This window comes from Mus musculus, chromosome 10, assembly GCF_000001635.26.
Source record: "Mus musculus strain C57BL/6J chromosome 10, GRCm38.p6 C57BL/6J".
In the NCBI taxonomy this organism is placed as follows: Eukaryota; Metazoa; Chordata; class Mammalia; order Rodentia; family Muridae; genus Mus; species Mus musculus.
Window position 1 is genome coordinate 18655543 of NC_000076.6, and position 13497 is coordinate 18669039.

Below are 13497 nucleotides of genomic sequence, written 5' to 3' on the forward strand. Positions count from 1 at the left end.
CTATGTATGTGTGTATGTGTGTGAGTGTACGTGTGTATAGTTCTCATTATGGGCTGTCTTGATAATCTAATAAGGAAATAGACAACTCTATAGGAAACACATTCCCACGTTTCCTCTTAGTGTCACCAAAGGGTGCTACGTTTCCAATTTGTGGTGAGACTCATGACAATGGAGAAAAGTTAAGTTTCAAAGACACATTTGTTTGGAGTACACACATTCTAAAGAGAAATAACACAAGAATCTTATATGGAGTAGACTATTCATAAAAGGAGATATCTACCAATAAAAATAATAGTTACTCCTGTTTTTTCATAATTTAAAATAAATGGCAGAAAAAAAGCTCATTGTTCTTGATTGTTAAATAACTCCCTAACATAGGAGGTGGGGAGGGGAAAGCCAGGCTGTGAAAGTAAATTACTAGAAGAAGCTGCTCAATGTGCTCCAGAGGCTGGAAGCCCATATTCCTGCCAAACTAACAAGGATGTGTCACTGGAAAACAAGGCAGACCGAGATAGAGGATTGGGGATAGCTCTATGATAGTATCCCCAAACAACTTCAGACTCTAAAACTGGCTGGCAAACTATAGCTCAGAGGCCAAACTCTTTGAATTTAAAATTGTGTTTAAGTTTTAAAGGGATTATAAAGCCAAAATTTTAAAAAAGCCCATCAGGAGAGTTTACAGAAAAAGTTCACCAACCCACAGACTAAAAGACCTCTTTCCCTCATACTATGTGATTAAAGTCAACACATTGAAAAGAGAATACTGTTTTTATGTATATGTACTCTCTGAGGATGGAAGAGAGGGGTATAAAGAATGAGTTGGCACAGAAATTATTACCATTTGGCAAAAGGAAGGTGGTGATTACTCTTTGATCAGAAGAATAACAAGGGCAAGAAATATTAATCCTTCGCTGGCCAAGTAAAAGCTTTATGTTTCTAGTCTTTCTTTCCTATAAGCTTCATCTGCCTTTGCCCTGCTCTGAAAATAGTACACTCTTCATCGTGGGAAGAGATGGAGAGGCACATAGATTAAGTGCTGATGTCAAGTGCTATAAATGAGTCACTAAATGTAAATTTCTATGATACCACATAAGAGAAGCACCCCATCCCAAAGGTCCTGGGAGGAATTTGATAGGACACACTGCCTTTGTAGAGTCCTGAAGTCCAAGATGTCTGGCATGGAGCTGTGGAGAGGATGTAGAGAAATGAACACAGAGGAAGAAATAGTTTGGACTGGAAGGTTTTGGGGTGAAGCACAGGATGGAAGGATCATGTCTGCAAAAGAGTGAAGCTGGAAGCCAAGCACGGTGTGGTGATGTCTGTGATCCCAGCACACGGGGAGCTGAGGCAGGAAGATCTGGAGTTCAAGTTCATTTTCAGCAGTAAAAAAGATTCAACACTAGTCTGAGCTCCATGAAATCCAGATTCCAGATGAGCCTGGGAACCATAGGCTGCTATTTGTCCAGGCAATGAGTTTGCTTGGATAGACTGTCGAGGGCTGGACAGCAGAGCCACACTGTCAATTACAAGCTTCAGTCAAAAGTTGATTCTGGAAGGATCATCTTCATCATGCCTCAGGTTAATCACTCTGACTATGAACTAGGCTCATTTCAAAGACGATTCAATGTCCCAATGCAAAAACAACTCTTCCTTAGACTGGAAGTCTAACATCACACAACTAAAGTACACAAAGAACGTAAAGATGTTCAACTTCTGAAGCCATCAGATATAGCATAGGATGCAGATGTTGAGGAGTTGGGGTTATTGTGAATAATTTGCAAAGCCTGCTGGGACACTGCAGGACCCAGGATCAGCATCATTGACAGGAATGTCTTGCCAAGTAAACTGTCCCCCATCCCCTGAGTCTCCTTTGAGATCATGTGACAGCTTAAATGTGGGTTGCAGCAGTCTGGAAATTAGGTACTTACAGTCTCACTATTAAATGGAGACACTGAAGATTGAAAGATCTTCCACACATGTTCCCCACTTAGAGACTGCTGAACAATGTATACTGTATAGGCCTCTCAGGCAAACACTTGGATGCATGGAGTGGGAAGGAGCCTAGAACCTAGCTAAGTTTTCTAAAATATAAGGGTGGCAGGTGTGCTGTCTACTTAGAAGGGCTGAGAACTACTCTTCCTGGTCTCCATTAGAGCATTTCATAGTTGGCAGATTATCTACTACTCATTGTCTCATTGCCTGCTCATTGCTGAGCTCTTCCCAGGTATACCATCCAAGCAGAACAATTCTCAGCAGTTGCCATCTGGGCCATATAGGCTAAGCAGTCACCCAGACAGGGAGGGTACCTCCTGAGAAGATGATAACCAGCAGCACTTTCAGAATCTCTATAGTTCCTTCCCAGTATTGGGTTTTACATATTTTTTTCCTCCAAGTGTTTGATAACTCTTATGTGGACAGCTTTGGAGCCGCTTATAGAAGCTTGACAGAAATTTGCCATTGGGACAGGACACGGAAGTAAGCTCAGGCAGGAATCTGATTTTGGGCTAGAACAAAGAAGTAAGCCCCTAGAAACAGTGATCACGGGACTTTGTTTATTGTCTTGTTTGTTCTTTAACCTAGTGTTTGTTGCCTTATTTGTTCCTTAACTAGAATTGACCCTATTATTTGCATATAATTATAACTCAAGCTGCATATGCAGCAGAGGATGGCCTAGTCAGTCATCAATGGGAGGAGGGGCCCCTGGTCTTGCGAAGATTCTATGCCCCAGTATAGGGGAATGCTAAGGCCAGGAAGCAGGAGTGGGCAGGTTGGTGAGCAGGGGGAGGGGGTAAGGGATAGAGGGTTTTCAGAGAGAAAACCAGGAAAGGGAATAACATTTGAAATGTAAAGAAAGAAAATCACTATATATTAAAAAAAAGCAGACTGGGAAAAAAGCCAAACCTGCTTCAGCCTCAGCACTGGCTGGAGTCAGGTTATAGTTTTGTGTAACTGTCTTTTTCTTTTTAATCCTCATTCCCTCCCTGGAGAACCTTTCAACTGACTGAGCTGGGTTGGTCATGTTTGGCTCAGATTTGAATTCAATTAGAAAAATAAGAGAAGGAAGCAAACACTTATATAAGAGATGGAGTAGAATTAGAAACTTGATATGGCCACTCTGGCTTGTCTTAGTGATTCCATGCCTTCTTTGCTACAGACTCTAAAGCCTGACAGTCTTTAGAGAGGGAGATTGGGGTAGAGTGACAGATGACAGACTAAGAATGAATCACATATACTCTAAGACCAATTATTCTCTGAAAAACTCTTGAGCTGAAGAGGGACCACACAACTCAGCTTGTCTAATATAGAACTCTAATAATAGTACATCTCCAAGGCCTATGAATTATGCTGAATACCTAAATATATTTTCAGAATCCTCCAGAGACTGAGTATATCACAATCACATGTCCTTATTGAGCCTAAGCCCTGAGAGGTACCTGGGGTCCTGTTCTGAAAATGATTGTACGGAGAAATACTGCCTATTGGAATTTCATAGAAAAAAAGAGCGCTATTTAAAAGTCAGTGGAAATGTTTGGTTCAGCTAATAAAAAAGAAGAAATTAAGGAAGTCGAATCAGAAGAGACCGCACAGACAAGAGCACCTCCTAAGAAGGAAGAAATGAACACTGGAGTGTCCACAGAGGCATACAAGCTGCCTCAGCTACTCATTTAAGCATTTGGCACTCCAAACTCATCAGCAACTCCACCACCTTCATCTTGGGGTACTGAAATTATTGGCAGAGACTGCAAGCAAACAAACTACAGAGGTAGGACTATGACCAGGGGAATCTCATCAAAAACCCAAGACTATGAACAACCTATCAAATCTATGAGTCATGGTACCAATCTGGCAAAGAATCCCATCTAAAGACTGCAGACATGCCCTGGATTACAGCATGACCTGTCAGGAATATAGACAAGCCCTTAGTACACACCTTTAATCCCTAACAATGAAGGTAAAGTTAGTTTGTAGAAGGAAGCAGTTGTGTTTGAAAATGACTTCTAACTGAGGGGCAGACGAAGTGACAAATCAGAGTAAGACTTGACAGGATGATGAGATATGCTCATCTCACATGTAAATAGCAGAGAAAGAGAAGCTACTTAAGACCAGTGGGAGAGAAAAAAGGGTGGCGGCATGGTGTGTGGTGTGTATGCACAGAAGTTTTATGGAGATAGGTTACAGAGAGAACAAGCTAGGCACAGGTAAAGCCAGAATGAGAAAGAGCCAGAAGATAACACATTGCCAAAGTTAGTATGAGGTCAAGCAGAACAATGCAGTCAAAAGCTGAGAGAAAACCAGACTGAATCAGTTGTCTTGGAAGATTAAATTGTACAAGTCTCCAGGCTTAGGCCTAGTTAGAACAGAGAACAAACTACTCTTCATTAGGCTTGTCAGAGACCATACCGTGAGAAAGCGAGCCCTTCACAATCTCCCAACCTGACAGGCCAAATGGCCCTGTGCTAGGAGCAGGTTGTCACTCCCTCCTCCCTGTTCCCTTCCTGGCACCTGAGGCTGTAAAAGCTGAATTATAGTCCCTTCTTCCTTATCTATTCCTGATTTCCCATGACATCCAAGGACATGAGTTATGCCTGAGTCCGGCCTGACACTCCAAGGCTGTAAAGGAGGATCTATGTTCCGGAGATAAGACGCAGAGTGCCCGCGGCCTGGAGCCTGACTTTGGCTCTCATGTCAGCAGATGCCCACTTCTTTGTTCTTTGTTAAATTCCCTCCCCATTCCCCGCGATGTACCTTTAAAACCAGGCGTCTCAGCCTAATAAACGGAGACCTTGATAGGTAACACTCTACTTGGTCTTCGGCTTTTCTTCCCCTTCCAATCCCATTTTCTTCCAGGTTTGCGGTCCCCCTCGCACCCACGAATAACTGAATCCTGCGGGACGGGGTATAGGCTCTCATCTCATCCCTTCATCTGAGTGACAATTATGACAGGTGTGACGGAACTACTCCAGATAGATACAATATAACTTCAATGATGCCATAGCTAGAAGTTGTTTCAGAATGAATCTTTTGGACACCAGCCAGGCTAGAAGGGCACTTACTTTATGGAGGCTTGGAGCTTCTCACACAGAACTGCGAGCACAGAGATGACGTCATCACAAAGGGCCTCTACTGTTAAGCCTTCAAAAGAGAGGAGGTGCTAAGCGTTAGACACTGCTGGGCCACTGGGGCTTCCCTCAATGTTTTCCCCATCCTCTGCTTCCGGTGGGTTTTGATGGGTTTTAGATGTGAGGCCTCTCTTAGGCCATCAGGATAATCACAGGGAGGAGAGAGTAACGCACACACAATGCAGCCCAGGGAGGAAACAGAAGGCTGTTTTTCAATATAAGCAAAACTCTTTCACAGATCATGCGAAGCTGTATGGTAAAATTTTTAAAAAAATAACAAAATTCTAGAAGAGCATATAACATGCTACTCAGGTTTCTATAATTCTCTCCACAATTCTTATTTTAGCAATTAGACTTGAATCCATGAATAATGAACAAGAAGAAACAAAACAAGGAAGGAAGAAAAAAAAGAAATAAAGAAAGGAAGGAAGAAAGAAAGGAGGGGAGGGAAGGAGAGAGAACCAAAAGTCTCCAAATGGGGGGGATGTAAAATGCTAATTCCCCCACAGTTGGCGCAGGAAGGTGTTGGAACAGAAGGAAGACAGCAGCTGGTTAGATAATACTAAGCAGGGCAAAGCCAAACAAAACTTGGGCCATCTTTATTCCTCCAGTTCCATGCACCATCGTAGGTGCTCTGATACCCCTCCCATCTTAAAAGGTCTATTAAAAACTAAAACCAATACCTTGACTCCTGAATTCCTGTGGGGCATCTGGGTTTTCAATTATCTAGTGAGGAAGACACACGGAAACAATTAGGATATTTGGATAAGAAAATTCCCGACTGTTAGACAATGCAAAGTTCTAGGAAACAAAAGGTCCCTCTGAGCTCTCGGGGTTTAGATGTCTTACCCAAGCATGCTAGAAGCATTTCATTGCCCCCCCCCCCTTGACCTTAATGGGAAAGACTATGAGTGTGCCCATCTCCAAACTCAACTACTGAAGAGTTTAAACACTTCTTGGAATTTTAAGCCCCACTGTGTATTTCATTGCTGGGCTATAACTTGAGGTAGTGTGTACTTAAAAACATAGACAATAATTCATTTCAAGGTGACAGGATACACTATGTTTGGCCCTAACAGGTCTAGGCTCTGTTGTAAAAAGAATCATCCTTGCTGGACTTTGGAACACCAGTTCAAAGATGAACAAAGCTCAGAGTACTACCTTCCAGTTTAATGGGAGAGCATATTAACTGTCAAGCAGCCTCTCTTGGCAGTTGCTAAGGTAGATCCAGAACTATTTGAGCAGAGCTATCACCTAGGAAAACAGGAAGTGAGAGAGGCTTACATATAAGATGGCTCATGTTTTCATAGCAGGCATAAGTCAGGGACTACAGACCTGAGGGTGGGAAGGAGGTGACTTCTTTGTAGCAAGATTTGGTTGACAAGGGGGCATTGTCATGCCAACTAGCTACCAGGCATGTAAATCACCCCACAGCGCTGCATTTTAAAGACTGACTACAGGTGCATATGTCTACTGTTCTGTATTCAAAATTGTAAATTTAGTTACTTTCACAACAGGTTTTGTGGGATTTTTTATCAGTGTCTCCAAAACAACTGCTAAGAGAAGGTGTCACAATTATAGTTAAAGCTAGAGGTATGTCTACAGCCCAGCCACCAAAGATTTATATGTGGCAATTTCACTCTGAAAAATCAGCAGCTTACAACTCAGCAATGGATTTGGTCATTTAAATAATTCAGTAATAAAGTGAGATGATAACTCAGTGTTTCTGGGAATACAAAATCAGAACTGTGATTTGTCTGGGGAAGGGGTAGAGGCTGCAGACATTATGTAGAAATTGTTCGGTATTCTAGTGACTTTGCATTTCCCGTTATATATTGTCTTTCTGCTGTATTGAAATTTTCCTCATTCTGAGTTGGCCAAGGAAGTCTTTCCAGTGATGAGTATATACGTTCTTCCCAGGTAATCCTCAGTGTCCTCCAGGAGACCACACAACTTCCTTAGAGCGAAGCTCATCATTTTGATAGACACTCTACTTTAATAGCTCCTGAAAAATTATCTAATTTTTAGGTGGAAAGACTGCCAGATTCCTCTATAAGACATCACAAATGCATCAAATGTTACCATGCTGAGAATTTCATTTTTCTGGGATAGGCAATCAATCTCTAAAGAAATACCCGGGTAAGAGAAAGGAAGTCACAGAGAGCAGCAGTTTCCCCCTGGGTCTTGGAACTTGCCTTTGACTGGGGTGAGTCTAGATAGTCAATGATGAGCAGGACCAGCCGGCCGACTGGTCACATCCAACTCAGAATGGAGACATACAACCTCTGCAATATACAACCAGACCTCCTCAGCTGTACCTGCTGCCATTCTAATGGAAGCCTCAGCACTAGGAGGCTGAGGCACAGGAGTTGATGCCTAATGTACGGATGAACCATTTAATGAGAGGGATATACTGAGAATGTCACTGCTATGTGATTTTTGTCATTGTGTGACATAAATCATATGCATAAAAGCCAAAATGATTTAGCCTTCTATACTAGTTGGCATGTTCCATCACAGGTACAGGAGATCCTTGCTCAAAACGCTATTATGACTGTCCTCTACTTACGATTCCAAAATAAGATTAAATGAACATAATTGAGAGTTTGAGATATTGTATTTAAATGTTTTGTTTAACAATATTATGTATTATCAATATTAGAATATTCAACTGTGTTTCTAGTTATCAAGGATGAAGTATGACATTATTTTAGAATTTTTAGCATCTTCAATTTCTTCTTTTCTTCTATTATGTTTTCTATTTATAGATTCTTTGGAGTTAACATTCCTATACCATCACACCCCAAATTAGAGTATAAATGAGATAATTTTCAACAACAGGTTAGCTAACATAACAGTGATATCTCGGATTAACAAATTTTCTCAGAAACTTGGGCTTTGGGTACAACAAATACAAAAGGAAAAAAATTGGTTTTCTAAATTCTTGCTGTTTGCCTGCGCTGGCTTCTGGAGCACATATGGGTGGAGAATGTGGTGTGGGAGTCAGAGCTCGGGGCTTAAGTTTGTTCCCTTCATGCATAGCTCATTAACTTTATAGTTCAAGGTTTTCATCTCATCTGTAAAATAAGGAAGGCAAAAATGTGACTTGACTATCTGTAAGGTTCCTATCCAAGTCCATGGCTCTCTCAAAAATTAGAAAACTACTGAAGTAAAAAATGAGAAATATTTGAAATTAAACAGCTGAAAAATCCCATCTGTGCAAAATTAATGTTTGTATTATTTCCAACTCCAACTGAGATTTCCTTCCCTGAAAAATAACGAGTGTCATCTCAGAGCTCCCTGTTGGATTTTATGGGAATTTTAATAAGTTATTATTACAGAGGTGATTTTAAAGTCAAAGCAAAATACTACTTTTTGAAGCCTCATCTCTTATTCACACTCCTGGGAGAAAACACACACAAAAAGCTGCATTTCATTTCCCTGGAGGCTCATGTTAGACAATTTGTGGAAGTTTAGAGCAAAAAGCTCTGGTGGGTGTTGAGGTTAGAAGATATTCATCTTTACCTTGCAGGCCCCAGCAGGTGTGTGTGTGTGGGGGATGGGGGGATGGGACATCTTCCTGTCACTTTGGTCAATACGGGAAATCATATCCACACTCAAAGCATGCAGTAAGCTGTTGCATGTTTTTCTTTACTTTTAAAGTTTACTACCAAAATGTATTTTTAAACTTTAAAATAATTTTATGAATATTTTCTGTTTTGTCTGCGTGTATATTTGTTCATCAAATATGTGCCAGGTGCTTGAGAGGCCAGAAGAAGTCATTGGATCCCCAGGTACTGTAGTTAAAGACCGTTGTGAGCTGCTATGTAGGTGTTGCAAATTAAAGCCAGGTCCTCTACAAAGGCAACTATTGTTCCTGACTGTTGAGCCATTTCTCTAGTCCTATACATAATATTCTTAACAAAAATATTCAATGGAAAAAATTTTAAAAACTGATTTTAAGACAGAAAAGTAAAAATTTAAAACAATGATCAAAATTTTATATTTTATTACAAAAACCATAAGGATGCTCCATACTTTGGCGCCAAATAGGCAAATTTCTATATATTTAAATTTATATAAATGAATGTTCTAATAAAAAGCTTTCTCAATGTCTTCAATGGGAAGTAGCCATGGTAGGAAGGGCTGCGGGTCTGGGACATATGGCATATAGGGACATAAGTGTTATAGCCAAACTAGTGTCAGACACACAACACGCAAAGCTCACCGTATTCTCCTGTCTCTGCCGTAACTGTAAAGTCAGGTCACCCAGCATCTGACTGAGCGTTGCACGCACGGCAGTGTTGATACTGCGCTGGTGGCAGCTGCACGTGTAGGTCTCGATGCACACCTGGGAAGGAAACAAGAGTAATGCACACTCTAGACATCCACTTACCACAGACAGCCCTTGGCATTAGCCAGAGAGGATACCAGCGCTTTAAAGTTGTAAACAAGCTCTTGCTTTCTTATAACTGAGGCTGGCCTTAACTACAGGCTCATTCTGATCCTGCCTCCAAATCCTTCTGAACTATTTATGAATAAAAAACAACTTGCTGCATCTAAAACCTCTGAAATTTTGTTTTTAAACATCAATGGAAATCTTTCCCTGAATGTCACTCTGCTCACAACCCCGTGTTTCTGTGTTTCCCAGGGGAATATACATCTGGGGGGGGGGGGTTTGTGAAACAAATAATTCTACGAGAAATGCAGGTGGCCGGAGAAAGCTCTGTTCATTTTGTACTAGCACGGGAAAGTCAATGCTATGATGAGTTTAAATGTGTGCTAACTGTTGCTGTGTTCTCTGAACAATGACAAAGGTAGAAAAAAGTGTGTACCTGCCTTGGGGGGTCTGTGATTCAACTCAGAACATGAGGTGCAGAGCCACAGGCTTGGGCTTCTCGCCATGCAGAAAGTTCTGTCATGGAGTGTATCCTCTGTGGGAGCAAGCACTGCTCACAGAATAATCTCATAGACACGGGGGATTATCACCATGAGCCTAAACTGAATGATGATGATCATGATGATGGATCAGTTGTCAGGCCATTTCTGTTTCTGAAAGAGGCCTCCTTTCTAACAGATGGACACCCGAAACACTACTCAGCTATTAGAAAAAGAGACATCATGAATTTTGCAGGCAAATGGATGATGGAACTTGAGACTATCATCCTGAGTGATGTAACCCAGAGCCAGAAAGGCATATCTGCTATGAACTCACTTATAAGTGGACATTAGCCATAACGTACAGGACAACTGTGCTACAATCCACAGACCCAGAGGAAGTGGGTAAAAAGGAAGTCTCAAGAGAGGGTGCATGAACCTCACTCAGGGGGAGAAACTAAACTGTCATTTAAGGTGGATGGAGAGGGGGTGAGGAGGAGAACAATGGGGATGGCAACCAGGTGTGGAGGGTGGGAGAGGGCTGGGAGTGAGGATGGACATTGGGTGGTTGGGGGAGGGAAGCTCTGGTGACCAGCTGGAGGCCTGGGATCAGAAATATACGCGGAGTGACACACTGAGATTCTTACCAGAAGGGTATATAGAGACTGAAGTGGCCACCTCCTGTAGCCAGGCAGAACTTCCAGAGGAGGGAGGGGGACATCAATCCACCCACAAAAGCTTCAATTCAAAATCTGTCTTACCTACAAGATGTGCAGGGCTAAAGATAAAGCAGAGATTGAGGGAAGAGCCAACCAATGACTGGCTTATCCCATGTGAGAGAGCCAACCCCTGACATAGTTAATGATACTCTGCTATGCTTGCAGACAAAAATCTAGCTTAACTGTCACCTGAAAGGTTTCATCCAGCAGTGGATGGAGGCAGATGCAGAGACCCACAGCCAAACATGTGGCAGAGCTTGGGGGAGTCTTGGAAAAGAGAGAGGGATAGAAGCGAGCAAGCTAGAAGGGTCAAGGATACCACAAGAAGACCTACAGAGTCAACTAACTAACCTGGGACCGTGGGGGCTCACAGAGCCTGGGCCACCAACCAGGGAGCACCAGAAGCTGAATCTAGACCCTCTACACATCTGTAGCAAATGTGCAGCTTGGTCTTCATGTGGGTCCCCTAACAAGTGGAATAGGGGCTGTCTCGGTCTCCATTCCCTGCCATTGAATCCCCTTCCCCTACCTGCCTTAAACCTGTCTGTTTAAGCCTTAATGGGAGAAGATGTGCCTGATTCTGTTAGACTAGATGTCCCAGGGTGGAGTGGTACTCAAGGGGAGGGGACTCCCCTTCTTTAAGGAGAAGGGGAGGGAGGAGGAGGGAGGGATTTGTAAGGGTGAGATTGGGAAGACAGGGGAGGGGGTTGTGATCAGGATGTAAAGTGAATAAAAAATAAATTATTGGGAGAACAAAAGAGGCACCTTATTAAATTGGTTCAAACACACACACACACACACACACACACACACACACACACACACACACGGGTAGGAAGGAGGAGAAAGAAGGAGGAAGGAAGGGAAGTAAAGTAGGGAAAGGGGAGCATACACAGATGAAAATCACTTTAAAAAAAAAAGAAGGAAAATGGCTTAAGATACCCTACCTACCGCACTAATTCCTGAACCACTGCAATTACAGTCTTCTGCCCAGTCAGTAATCTTCCTGAGACCTACCTACCCTTTTCTCCACGAAGGATCCCCAGATGAATGGCTCTCAAGATTCTCTGCATCTTCTAACTATAAATAGTTCTACTCAGAATCATAAAATCAGAAATAAACAAGGATGCAAACAAGCTCTTACAATGAAAAAGACTCGCCCTCTCAAAGTCCATCTAGCAGTAAGCAATACATGAACAGATAAGCCGGAGGAGTCAAACCAGAACCAATACAGAGATGGTACACAGGGAAGAGAGAAAAGGGTTTCAGGGACGTAAAAACACAAACAACAACATCAACAACAACAACACTCCTTACAACATTTCCTCAACGATGGTCTCAACTTGTTTGAGGTAGCAGACCTGCATACTACCCACAGTCATGGAGTATATGGTCACAAAAAATTAAATGCATCCATACTTAACTCTATCTATAAAAACATGTTTAAATTATCTAATTAAATGCCCCAGGAAAGGTCTCATTTCCTAACACTGATGGAACCCTGAGAGCAATATAGCAGAGTGGTAAATAACAGGATATGATTACAAGATAAAAGGTCTAGGTTTTCCAGCAAGCTGTAGAATCTAGGGCAGGGAAATTAACTTTACTTGGTTTGTGGTTCTTTATTTAGCCAGAGTGTTGTAAAGAGTAAAGGAAAACGAAGATATAGAGTCACACTCTAGGGACTCAATGACTGATAGCTTTTATTAATCAGTGTTTTGCAAAAGACAGATGGGTGGTTAGAAGGAGTAAAAAGGAGAAGTCCTTCGAAACAAGAATGTTACAAATCAAAACCTAACAACAACAATTCTAAAACATTTTCCTGAGCCCAAAAAGCTTACTGGGGGTTGGCAGTGGGGAGATACTAGACATTTTTTTTTTAGGAATCTAAGATCAAACCATCATGTATATTTACAGCCAAGGTTTCAGCCATTGAGAAATTCCATAGAAGAATATTCAGCAGGCTCGGAGACAGTTCTCAAATCTCTCCAATGGAACATTGTCATTAACTGTCTTCAAATCAGCCTTATACTGCTTCTGGTTACAACTTGATCTTTTCCTTTATTGAAGACCTTGGCAATTTCTATACCCTCAGTCTTCCTCTATATGGAGGGAGTCAGTATCTTTGGAAAACTCAACATGTCTCCTAACCTATGCATAATGCTAAGAGAAGCCTATGGCTGAAACCTTGACCCATCAGGACTATGTACCAGTGTGGAGGTCTAGTAATGACAGTTCTTGAAACTGAATAGTTAATAATGTTTGCTTATTTTGTAATTGCTCATTTAACAAATCTGCTGATTTTTGTTTTTAATATCTGGTATAACACAGAAGGTATTCTTGTGGAAAACTTAGAGGTTAATTAAGCAAATTTGTGTTAGACAAAAATCAAAGTTGCCTTTATATTTACATTTTCAAAGCTTAATGATCTTTTTATAGTTTCAACAGTACCTCTAGGAAATAGCCTCATTTTTCATACTAAAGTACACATCTTACTTCCTGATCAACAAGTTATATTATTGCTGAATAAACTCTCCCTAGATCTTTCTGAACTCTGGCTGGCTCCTTCAACTCAGCCATTCTGACTCAAACTCCTCTCCAAGCTGATTGATTCAAATTGGCTTGTCTCAGCTTCTGACTGGTTTGCTCTGCTTGGAAAAACTGCTGCTGAGCTCCACAAACTGTGTGGGACCAAGAAAGGCAGCTTGGTCTCTGGTTGAGCTAAGCTTGAAGCCCTGGAAACCCTGAAGGGACCGTAGGTGTTTCACCTGATTCCTGGG

At 41.7% G+C, this 13497-nt stretch overlaps 1 protein-coding gene across 1 annotated transcript in view; it reads right to left on the reverse strand.

The window, feature by feature from the left end:
• Positions 1-13497, reverse strand: part of Arfgef3 (ARFGEF family member 3) — a 155748-nt gene that overhangs the window by 67532 nt on the left and 74719 nt on the right. Inside the window, exons 6-8 of the mRNA NM_001033258.4 lie at positions 9349-9471; positions 5804-5846; positions 5055-5133 (exon numbers count right to left, since the gene is read on the reverse strand). Of these exons, the coding sequence (NP_001028430.1) occupies positions 5055-5133; positions 5804-5846; positions 9349-9471 (245 nt within the window). The remainder of the gene's footprint in view (positions 1-5054; positions 5134-5803; positions 5847-9348; positions 9472-13497) is intronic.